The sequence below is a fragment of the Maniola jurtina genome, chromosome 21 (assembly GCF_905333055.1).
Source record: "Maniola jurtina chromosome 21, ilManJurt1.1, whole genome shotgun sequence".
NCBI lineage: Eukaryota > Metazoa > Arthropoda > Insecta > Lepidoptera > Nymphalidae > Maniola > Maniola jurtina.
The window spans coordinates 8,633,253-8,646,053 of NC_060049.1; the positions used below are offsets into that span (position 1 = coordinate 8,633,253).

The 12,801-nt window shown below is 37.1% G+C and overlaps 1 protein-coding gene across 2 annotated transcripts in view; it reads right to left on the reverse strand.

The window, feature by feature from the left end:
* LOC123876403 overlaps positions 1 to 12,583 on the reverse strand; it is a 97,994-nt gene extending 85,411 nt beyond the window's left edge. For both annotated transcript variants that reach the window (XM_045922644.1, XM_045922643.1), the window contains exon 1: positions 12,158 to 12,583. In XM_045922644.1, coding sequence (XP_045778600.1) covers positions 12,158 to 12,344 — 187 coding nt within the window. In that variant the 5' untranslated portion in view covers positions 12,345 to 12,583. The remainder of the gene's footprint in view (positions 1 to 12,157) is intronic.
* Between the last annotated feature and the right edge of the window lie 218 nt (positions 12,584 to 12,801).

Consider the following 12,801-nt stretch of genomic DNA (forward strand, 5'->3'; position numbering starts at 1 on the left):
TAATTCGAAATTTAAAAAAAACCCCGACACAAAAACCTCTATAAGAAAACTAGAAAAGAGCTGAATACTTTCAAACGGCTGAACCGATTTTCTTCGATTATACTAAGACACTCTTGATCAAGCTACCTTACAAACAAAAACAAACTAAATTAAAATCGGTTCATTAGTTTAGGAGCTACGGTGCCACAGACAGATACACAGATACACACGTCAAACTTATAACACCCCTCTTTTTGGGTGGGGGGCTAAACAAAAGGCAATATTTTTAAGTTGAAACAGTTTTGATCTACGGACGGGTCAAGACCGATGTAGGTACGGTGTCTACAGCAAGGCCTTGGTATTACGTAGTATTAGGTTCTATATGTAGATAGGTATGGGTTTATTATCCGTATGGTAGTCTAGACTCTGGGTTTCTAGGAACAATTATATTTTGTAACATGTAAATCACCTTTGGTTCGACAAGTCATTCTCTATTGCATGCTTATTGGAATGTTTTATGAGCATTGGGCACGATGTATATATTTTACCTGTAACAAAAACAAATAAAATTTATTCTCGGAAATTTGTACAGCTGTAAACACAGAAATAATATAATAGTACTACGCTGTAAGTATACATATTGCTGAATCACACCAATCTATTTTCGAGCGAATAAATAATGCTGTAGAATAAGAATAAATTGAAGTTACTTTTGGATAGAAAAATACCTAACCTAGGTAACGACAAAAAGCTAAGCGGTGATAGCCTAGTGGTTAAAACGTCGGTCTCCTATAGACGTGTTTATAGGGTCGGGGGTTTGATCCCCGGCACGCACCACCACAATTAAACACGGACCTAGAGTTTAGGCTGTAGTTCATTACAATAGTCAAGTGCGCACTAACGAACTTCACACACCTTTGAGAACATTATGGACAAGTGTAAATTAAAATATTATAACACCCCGACAAGTGAAGGTTATAGTAACTAGAAAGGAGCTGATAACTTTCAAACTGCTGAACTGATTTTTTTGAATTATAGCTAAGCACACTCTCGATCAAGCTAACTTTCAAACAAAAAAAAAAAAAATTAAAATCGGTTCATTAGTTTAGGAGCTACGATGCCACAGACAGATACACAGATACAGACGTCAAACTATAACACCCCTCTTTTTGGGTCGGGGGCTAAAAACTGTTCGGCTTTCAGATTCCTCACGATGAAGTAAATTCCTCCTTAGAGAACTAACCCTAGTGCGATTCTCATCGCCTGTGGTTTCTGTAAAAACGTTCGAGTTCCACGCGCTAGTAAATTAACCAAAAAATGCCCAGTTAATATTTAACTTCCAGTTAATATGATTAAAATACTAGCCACGGTCAGCAAAAACACATATAAAGTGATAACAAAAGTGAATTTAATCTATCCTTCCCGCTCTTATCAAAGGCGAAGCCAAATGTCAAGTTAATGAAAACACTGGGGTGCGATAACACCACAGATAACACGGCGCTACTCGTAACGTAATTGAATGAAACGCGACACAAAACATGCTGAGAAGGTCGTTTAGTTACGCAAAACAAAGACACTAGGGGTCAAATAAATTTTTCGCAGTATATTTATTGTAATTTATAATGAACTAGCCAATGCCCGCGACTTCGTCCGCGTGGATTTAAGTTTTTCGAAATCCCATGGGAACTCTTTGATTTTCCGGGATAAAAGTAGCCTATGTGCTAATCCAGGATAATATCTATTTCCATTCTAAATTTCAGCCAAATCCGTTCAGTAGTTTTTGCGTGAAGGAGTAACAAACATACACACACACACACACACATACAAACTTTCGCCTTTATAATATTAGTGTGATTGACGAGGTTCTTATTTAGTTTTAATTTAACCCCCGACCCAAAAAGAGGGGTGTTATAAGTTTGGCGTGTGTATCTGTGTATCTGTCTGTGGCATCGTAGCTCCTAAACCAATGAACCGATTTTAATTTAGTTTTTTTTTTGTGTGAAAGGTAGCTTGATTGAGAGTGTTCTTAGTTATTATGTAAGTAAATCGGTTCAGCCGATTGAAAGTTATCAGCTCTTTTCTAGTTACTGTAACCTTCTTTTGTCGGGGGTGTTATGAATTTTTAATTTACACTTGTTTAGTTGAAGTTAAAAAACATGTAATTTTATTAAAACAATGAACCTCAAACTAAAAACCTTAAAAAAATTATTATACTCGTAATATAATAACTAAAATATATTATTATAATTTAGTTAAAATATGTTACGTAATTTAAAAGATCTGAGCCTACAGAACAGAGTGACAGATACACGGCGAGAAGCGATTATGTTCTACACTATGTAGAAGATACACGATAGAAGCTAGCATAATATACATAAATTAGAAAATTTACTCGCTATAAATTCAAGGTGAAGCGATAACGAGCGAATCCTTTGCCAAGACAACAAACAACACAAGATTTTACAATTTACATCACAATATAATATTAGTATGTAAGTATAATAATTATAAAGTAACACAATGTGAGGAAAACGCGGAAAATGAAGATGTTTGTCTCATGCTAAGACGCCCTAATGTCTGCCAATCGAATAAAATATCTATGATAGTTCTGTGTGAGTTTGTTTATTAATAATCACCCGTTCTATCGGAGCTCATATTTTGCCAAAATAGTTTGGAGTGCCATGTAATATACACCAACAGACATGAATAATTAGTGTTAGTAGCACTCTACTTGTGAAGTCGACTATGCATCTAGTCTGATCCGGTATCAATAACTTACACATGGAATAGTTTCTGAATAAAATGACTGTGACATAGATATACTGACAATAGCGGGATGAGGGTTGTACGCAACTGAGCGTCTTTCCAAGCCTCAAATATAAAGGGACGCCGAACAAAAGAGTGAAAAGCTATACAAGTAGTTGAAGTAGTCATAGTAATGGTTAAACTTAAAGAAAAATATTTGCTCTTGCTTCGCTCGTGCGTATATGGCATGATGACTTTATCATTTTTTGTTCGTTTTCGGCCAGAGGGCTCATTTAGTGATGCTGGCTGCCCTGTGCCTCTAACACCGTAGAAGAGAAGATGCCTTAGAAATTTCGCCCAGGGCGCTTACTAATACTAAAATAAAATACTGGACGGACAGATGGACGGAAGGACGGACGGGAGGACTGCACAAAACATAGAAAGGTGTCTACGGATTGTGGAATTCTAAAAATGATGGAATTCTAAAATATCCAAGTAAATGAAGTCATCTCTATCATGCCAAGTCGCCTTCATGTCTGCCGGTCGTTTTGCGTAATTATGTGTAATGTGCTTAGTTACATAATTTTACCGTTTATGTAGTTTTCTTGGGAGTGGTGATCATGTTTAACTGTTTATAGCTAAAATTATATAATCGTTTTGAATTAAACAGCAACAAATCAACATTTATGTGTGACTAGCTAATACCCGCGATTTCGTTCGCGTGGATGTAGGTTTTTTAAAATTCCCGTGGGAACTCTTTGATTTTCCGGGATAAAAAGTAGCCTATGTGCTAATCCAGGGTATAATCTATCTCCATTCTAAATTTCAGCCCAATCCGTCCAGTAGTTTTTGCGTGAAGGAGTAACAAACATACACACACACACACATACAAACTTTCTCCTTTATAATATAGTGTGATAGTTTGCAATGCACTGAGCGTTGGTCAATTTTAAAGAAAAAACTTTTGATTTTCATTTTACTATGCGCATCGCATTGCAACACTGTAACTATGAGAGATATATATTATACTAGCTAATGCCCGCGACTTCGTTCGCGTGGATGTAGTTTTTTAAAAATCCCGTGGGAACTCTTTGATTTTCCAGGATAAAAAGTAGCCTATGTGCTAATCCAGAGTATAATTTATCTCCATTCTAAATTTAAGCCCAATCCGTCCAGTAGTTTTAGCGTGAAGGAGTAACAAACATACACACACACACACACACACATACAAACTTTCGCCTTTATAATATTAGTGTGATACCTATAAATAGTTCGAGTACATCCAAGGTTGTAGTAAGCATCTAACCATGTAAGTATTATCTTGTTCAGGTAAATTAATGCAGGTATTTAGCGTTAATCAAATGGTAGGTACCTATATGCATAGACTAATGCATATAGGTACATAGGACATGTTATAAAACAAAACAGGCTTCCAATGCTATTGTAAATTGATAACATTATATAGATGCTTGTATCCGCGAGATTTTAAAACACAATACTATTATACAGCCAAGTATTATACAGCAACTAGTTTTCCTTATATTTACGTAGTAACTTACGTATATATATATAGTACCCCTATATCAAAACTTTTTCAACTAAAAACACACTTTTTCAGAAACTAAGAGCAACTGATTTTAGTGAAATATTTTAAAAAGTCTTAAAAAAATAAAAACATTGAGAAAGAATCATTGTGTTTTGAATAGATATGTTATCTAAGTTAAGTGAAGTTTAAGTTGGAAGCGGATGCGAACTAACCTGCCATGTAAATAGGTTAGCTGGCTTGACAGCTTTTATAAAATTCATTGGTTTCTACTTTGACTGGTGGCATTCTGAAACGCTAAATCCTTCAGGGTAGTACCAACGGTTGAAGCCTCCGACCAGACCAGCAGGGTGAGTCACTAACTTAGTGCCTAACACTGACTGATAGCCACCGAGCTCATTTTTTAATCCATTGAAGGTTTTCTACAAAAAAATATTTTAATATGACCCAGTGAACCAGCAATGTATAACCAACCAACCTACGTCGGTGGCTATCGTCCATTGTTAGTCACTGAGTTAGCGAATCGCCTACCAGAGCTAATTAAGCAAAACTGACAAATTGCCCTTGACAGGAATCGAACCACCTCCCACTAAGATATAAGACCATCGCGCTCACCACTACGTCAGACAGGTGGTGATACTGTTACTTGCCTCGTGTTTGTATCATAATAGCTGTAGCACGCGTCCTATAAACAGGTACAACACATGTTTGTGTACCTACTAAGTATGCATAGGAGCTCATTATCTGGCTAATATGACAGTGTTTAGTAATTCCTGTTAGCATTATTAGAATACATAATAAAGCGTTTAGTATTTAGCACACAGTTTAAGCTTGATAGACTTGTAATGATACGTTTAAATATACTAGGTAGTTGGTACATAGATAGATCATTAATATTTCATGAACTTGATGATGTTATGTATTCTCTTTCACGCTATTTGTGAATGATCTAGAATCAGCGTCTTCATATGTCCTTGATTTGAATTTAAAAAGGCAAAACAGCTATTCATCATAAGGTTAAGCACTGGGCATCGCGTAAGAGATCTCGGAGCCTCCCAATAAGCGGTGAGGGTGGAGGAGGAGGTCTACCACCGAGGAGGTACTAAAACTAGTAGGTAGATATTATTACACTAATGTTATAAAGGCAAAAGTTTGTGTGTATGTTTGTTACTCTTTCACGCAAGAACTACTGGACGGATTTGGCAGGAAATGGAGATAGATAATATCCTGGATTAGCCCCTAGGCTACTTTTTATCACGGAAAATTAAAGAGTTCCCACGGGATTTCGATAAACCTAAATCCACGCAGACGAAGTCGTGGGCGTCAGCTAGTCCTATAATATAAGCCGATGTATTTCCCAGGACATCGGGTATCTCCAGAAGAGCCCCCCCCCCCCCCCCCCCCTAAACAAAAAAAAAAGATAAGTATAAGGGTAAGCAGCACACACGAGCTGTGCAATCGCAAGCACAATCAAGTAGGCACCTATGCTTCGTCTATTGAATAATTTCCCATAAAGTTGGCACTTAATTTTTTTTTCAGATAGGTAAGTAGCATGGTGTACTATCTGTCTAATATTAACGCAAACCTAACGTAACCTAGTAATATTCCGCGCTTATAACACAATTTATTTGATGCATTTCATTGCGTAACTCGATACGAACATCCTTTGAACACGTCAACATAGCGTGTTTGTAAACAACACAATAAATAAAGTAAGTACCTACACTTCCCTACCCACGAGTAATATTTAATATTCAAGCCACAATGCCACAATCAATAATAATTTTAACCGTAATCGCTGAGTAATTAAATTAACAAGTGATACTTAAATTAATAATATTGAATTTTCAAAAAAATTATAATCAGTGTCACTCGGGATGACGTTAGGATTCTAACGATACATCCCACTGTTCAGACATTTCTAATGCTCGGGGCCACCAATGCCCAACAACGCCATAATTATCGCGAGAATTCCGCCGATAATCCACGCGTTAATTTGAGTGACCCTCACCCTTGAGGGACTTGAACGTCTCATGCCAATTGAATTGGGTTTTGAAATCGTCTAACGCCAAACGGCAATGTGAATGCCGTTGATCAAATTACCGCGTTGATCGTGGCTACACCTACGGTTAACGGAAAATGCCGTTGAAAAACGCGTTAATGGCCGTTAATGTAGCGGCGGCATAAGAAAATATCGTGGAATAAAGGAACTCACATAGGTATACCTACCTACACGAACCCTGATAAGTACCTATTAGGTACTAACTTTTTTTGGGCAGATATGTAAAAAGTCGTCGATTGAAATTGCACTGGTAACTAACTAAACTACCTACTTAACGTGCAACACACAAAACACAGATGCACTCTCTATTCCTTCACTCTCATAGCCAGTTGGAGGACGGCAATCCGACACGATCAAAGAGAGATCACTAGAACTGTGCCAACTTGAAAGGGGTATAAAATGACATACATCATTATGTCCCTCGTAAATTAAATAAAACCACCAAGTATCTTCATCCCAAAAACACGGAAAAGCATTAAAAAAAAACAAAAGTTGATAATTTCTCCGTGCCTCGTAAACTACCGTTTACAAAAAAATATTTGCATATAAATTTGATATTTAATACCATAATTATAAAGCTCAGATTGATATAAACATGTATTCTTATATATAGTGCCATGGAGGTTTTTGCTCCCGTCTGCCAGGAACTATTACCCATAGAACCTGTTTTTTCGTTGAATGCCTTTCACCCGAGTTTTTTATCGAAACCTTAAGAGGAAGTTAACAGTTTTAACACAGCTTTCTGTCTATCAATATTTAAATTAGCGACTCACATCCAGTATCCTACTAGCTTATGTCCGTGTGGACTATACAAATTTGTAACCCCTATTTTAGCCCCTTAGGGGTTGAATTTTCATAAATACTTTCTTAGCGAGTGTTTGTATGTCGCAATAGCAATCTGCATGTCGAAATCCGTCTAGTAGTTTGAGCTGGGCGTTGATAGAGCAGTCAGTCAGTCAGTCAGTCAGCTTTTCTTTTTATTTGGGGTCCCAAAGGTGCTGGTATGGCGACCTTGCATCAGAGAGCGTAGCGTTAGAACACCCCCACTAAGTAGACAGAATAGGACAACGAGTCGCAGGGAGCCGCTGAATTCAGCCGGCGCAAGACCGTGGCGTATGGAAGTTTCTACAAGAAACCTATGCCCTACCTATATCTATACATATAATAAAATTGTAGAAAAGCGGTGTCTGTACAATGGAAATATATAAAAAAAAGTAGCAGGGGTTGTTATTATATCGATGCCGAACCCGAAATTATAATTAATTTTTTTTTTGTCTGTCTGTTTGTCTGTGTGTTTGTGCACGCTAATATCAGAAACGGCTTATTCGATTTAGATACGGTTTTCACTAATATATTGTAGTAAGCTTCACTTAACATTTAGTGTTTATTTCATGTCAATCGGTTCATAAATAAAAAGTTATGTCAATTTAAAGAATCACGGCGAATATTTTTAACGTACATGCTGCCCGAAAAGTCACTATTCCACGCGAACGAAGTCGCGGGCACAGCTAGTGTATACCTTGTATACCTATGTAGGTTACCTGGTATCGATTGCTCTAAGCAATAAGGCCGCCTTTGCACACAATTGTTTTTTCTGTTTTCTGCTTTCTGTGCTGTGTTCCTTTACATGTGTTTTTATGTGCAATAAAGACTAGATCTAAGATCTGTCTATCTATGTCCAGCAGTGGACGTGTAAAAATAAGAATAAGCGATTGATGACGATGAAACGGAAAAATAGATTTTATTGACTTCCAGTTCATGTTGAATTGTAGAGCCACGTAATTTGTGTAACTTTGTACAAATTAATCTTATTAGTCGGATACTGATAAACACAGCCCGGCATATAATTCCATCTGGTTTCTATCACGTTCGTTTCCGTTGCTTAGCACGCGTAAACATACTCATTGATGAAAATCGGTTATTTTATAAATATAGAGCTAAATAGATTCAGAAGGTCAGGCCTTGGTTTTCAGGAAATGAGACAGTTGTGAACGCACAGAAAGAAAACCGGCCAAGTGCGAGTTGGACTTGCGCACCGAGGGTTCCGTACTCGGGTATTTTTTCAACACGCTAAAAAATAAATCAAAATCTGTTTTAGAATGTTCAGGTAAAGCCCTTTCATACGATACCCCAATTGAATACATATTAATTCGAAAATTTAATCAAATTTTAATTTTTTTTAATGCTTTAACCACAAATTCACGGTTTTCGGATTTATTTCTTTACTTGTGCTATAAGACCTACCTACCTGCCAAATTTCATGATTCTAGGTCAACGGGAAGTACCCTATAGGTTTTCTTGACTGACACGATGGACGGACGGACGGACCTTTTGAGGTACGGAACCCTAATTATGGTGTATACTGGAAATTGGAAAACCGTAAAATACTTAGAAATACAACTACTCATCTAAGCTTAATGTACCATAGTAGGTAATAATGTTAAGCTGAGTTATAGTTCCATTTTGTTCACAAATCTCTAAACTCAATTGAAAAGTCTAAAAGCAGTCCTATTTTTTTAAACTTCTTTGCGTAAAAGGGTGGAAAATGTTTGCATTAGTTTTAGACTTTTCAATTTAGTCAGGTTTCTAACATTGAGGCTAGAAATGAGGCACCCATTACCAAGAGCATATAAGCATACGAGTATTTATAAGGTTCTAATAACATATATTGGAACTTGAGTGGCACAATATAGGCTTCATACGTGACTAAAATATACCTAAGATCTAGAACATACCCCATGTTAATAAAAAGATAACGCTTGCGTCATTTGGAAAATTATGTGACAGTTATTAGAATAATAAAATTACTTATCGCTTTTCTTTTATTTTTAGTGTAGTTAGCCACAGTTGGTGTAAGCCACAAAAATTGAGTTTTGAGGATTAAGTTTTGGCGACTTTCCCTTTTCATTCCAGAATACATAATAGGTGAAATTCTGCGCCCTGTTGGAAAGAAACTATTGAAAATTATGTCTTTATAAAAAACTAGCATTGGCTTCTTCGACCTTGAACGCTTGAAAATTGGGTCAAAGTTGAGAGGTCAGGTTCTATTATCGATTGTGATCCAACTCAGTGCAGTATGATATCTCTTACCTACCTAAGTCTGACTAAGTTATTGCTTACGAACTGTGAAAGTTTCGCCTCAATCGGTCCAATGATTTCGTGTGGTGCACGCACAAACAAATAACAAATTAGTTTAAGTTTTGTAATAGAGGAAATGCAAAGATATTATAAAACTCCAGGTGGGCAAACTACGCACATAGTACCACAATGCATACAGACAAAACAGACAGACAGTGCGACCTAGCAGACTGCTAGTAGCAGTAATTACTCGGTGTGCCGAAACGTGGACATGCACTGACATTGAGTCTTGTCCGGTGTACAATTCCACAAACTCCCAAGTCATTCTCTCAGCATGCTACGGAAACATTATTTATGCTCGGGATTTTCGAAAACGAAATGATTCTCTTTTCTACCCTTTCTTTTCTCTTTCTCTTTTTCACTTCTCTTTCTTTTTTTATAAATAGCGAGCAAACGAGCAGGTGGGTACCGGCGCGGTTGCAGCGCCAAACCAAAGGAACAGCCAATGCGTTGCCGGATACGCTGTGCGGGTATGCGTGGCGTCTCCACCTCGATTGCCATGTTGACCTTTCGCGAACTATATGTATTTATGAGCCGGTGCGGCGATGGCTTGATGATGATGGCCCTTTTTCTACGCCCGCACCGCTAAACACGGTAATCACTTAACATCAGGTGACCCGCCTGCTCGTTTGCTCGCTATTTTATTATCATAAAAGGCGTTAGAAAGACGATGGCTATTTCAATTTGCATCTATTTCAGTTCAGGAATGTTTGTGAAGACGACAATATGCTGACATTGCTGAGTGGCTGACGCGTTTGATACGCAAACACATTCATCATGTCAATGTACCCAACATACGTCTACGGTATTAGAATGTAGGGCTGCCAACTTACTTTATATGTATAGACTAACTAGCGAGCCCCGGCTTTGCTTATTACTATAATTTTCGTAGGAATCTCTGATTCTTGTAAAATAAAATGTCGGTTTTTTTAATGTATGTTTCCCCATTACTCAAAGGCGTCTGGACCGATTTGGATTAGATTTTTTGTTTGAAAGGGTATACGCTTTGCAGGTGGTTCCATATAAATTTGGTGAAAAGAACTCCTCAATAGTGAATAAAATTAAAAATAAAATAAATTGCTCGCGATCAGTGTAATAGCTTAGTAAACAGTAGGTTTTGACCTAGGCATAACATATTTAAGTACAGTGGGGCCACTAAAAATTGTGATATTAAAAAAATAAAATAAGAAAAAAAAACACCGACTTCAAAAACCACAAACACTAAAAAGTAAATAAATATTTTTGTTTCTACACGTGTAATGTACGAGTATGTATGAAGTCGAGCGAGCTTCACACTTGGATTTCTAGTTCTTTTTTATGCTCGCTCGACTTCATAATACATTAGGTACACATAAAATACGTAGAAAAAAAAATTAATTTTTACTTCTTAGTGTTCGTGGTTATTGAAGTCGGTTTTATTTTTACTAGGTAGTGAAATAATTTTCAAAATCTGTAAGTGTTCCACACTATATTGGTGGGTAATAAATTTACCACGTCTTTTCGTAAAGTTGGTCTTACGAAAACAAGCAAAATAGTTTGACTGTCATTAATGCAATTTTATTATTTTTTTGTGCATGAAAAAATATTTGTAATTCAGCAATTTCGCAACCCTACCTAATATTAGGGCTACTGCCCTAATATTAGGTAGGGTTGCTTCTACATTCCGCACCGGGTTAGCACCGGTGCTATCCCGGTGCGGGATAACGCGGGTGAAGTAAGGGGTGCGGGGCGTCCCGTCGCCTCATACCCCGATTGCCATGTTGACCAGTCGCGTACCTACCAACCTATGCCTATAATATGTCGACCTAGCAACGCCTAGGGCGTAATCGCATGTCCTTAAACATAAGCGTGTTCTATAATATTATGTTTTATGTATTTTCAGTTTTTACCATTCATTTATTTTCCGTACTTACATACCTAATTACGTAAATGCTATTTGAATAAGTGTGGTTGGATAGCATGCGTCATGCAAATCAGCTGGAGGCTAGCTTGTAAAAATATAGAGCGCAAAAACATATTTAAGTATGCATGTGTGTTCAGGAATGTGATAATATTATGACGAATTTTCAAGTTTCGTGAAATAAACTGTGGAATTTTTTGGAATCCAATTTTCATATTTTTATTTCTTCTCTATTGAAGATAGAGGCATTACGATTTTATATTTATCACAGCAACTGCTATGCCATAACTTTTTTAAATTGATATCTTATACTAGAGTTAATTTTTTATCATCGTCATCATCATCATCACTACCCGCATGTTAGGGTAAGAAAACAATTTTTTTCGGCTCTTTTTTCATATATGGGAGTCCCGTCCCCCCCCTGAAAAATAATTTAATTGAATTTCTAGTTCAATATTTGGTTTGAGTCAGCGTTCTATTCCATATACCAATATTGTAGTCTATGCGTTAGAGACCTGTGACCGCGGACAAACAGACAGACAGCAGAGTGACATAAATAGGATGCCGTTTTTAGCCTTTGGATACGAACCCCTAAAAAAATCTAAACATACCTAGTCAGTGTTTTTTTTCACAACATTTCACCTATCTAGAGCTATTTGTGTCTACAGTAGGTATAAATTAATTATGTATACGAAAAATAAATTGCGTAGTACAATTTTCAGAAGTTGCTACAATCTACTCTCCTCTCTCGGCGCGATTGCCAAAAAAAAATATTATTTAAAAAAAATACCTTTTCGTCGTCCAAAAGGCCCGCAGAACGAATCCCCTTTTCCAATGATATTCTCATCTATAAACTTGATCAACTTCCCAGAGTCCTCGGCCTTGTGCGGCCTGACATACCACCTAGACGGTAAATCTTCTTGCATGGATTCCGATTTTCCTTTACTGCCTCTAGATTTCTTCAAAACACTCGTCATACTCAATATCAACCCATTTAATTTAACCGCACAGTACACACAATTTTTATTTAATTAATTAATAATTATAATTACACTGTAATTTATGGCAACACTTTTTTTATTGATATTTTTTTTTAGCACCGGTTGATTTTCCGAGATACGCGAAGCTCGCTCGAGCACGAAATACGTCGTAGCGAGGTTACCTCATCGAGCGAATGAGCTAACCTTGTTTGTGCTCGGCGTAACTCTACAGTCTACTCCTCTACTATACGATGAACGATATCGCGTACGAGTTACGACGCACGAGAGGCAAAATTCGCGTCGCCGCATTTTCAATGTTGTTGCGCCTGAAAATTTAGTAGTTTTTAATCCATACCTCCAAAGAAAAAGGAATCCTTATAGGATCACTTCGTTGTCTGCCTGTGTTTGCCTGTCTGTCTGTATGTCGTGTCTGTTAAGACTCGGGAATTAAAAC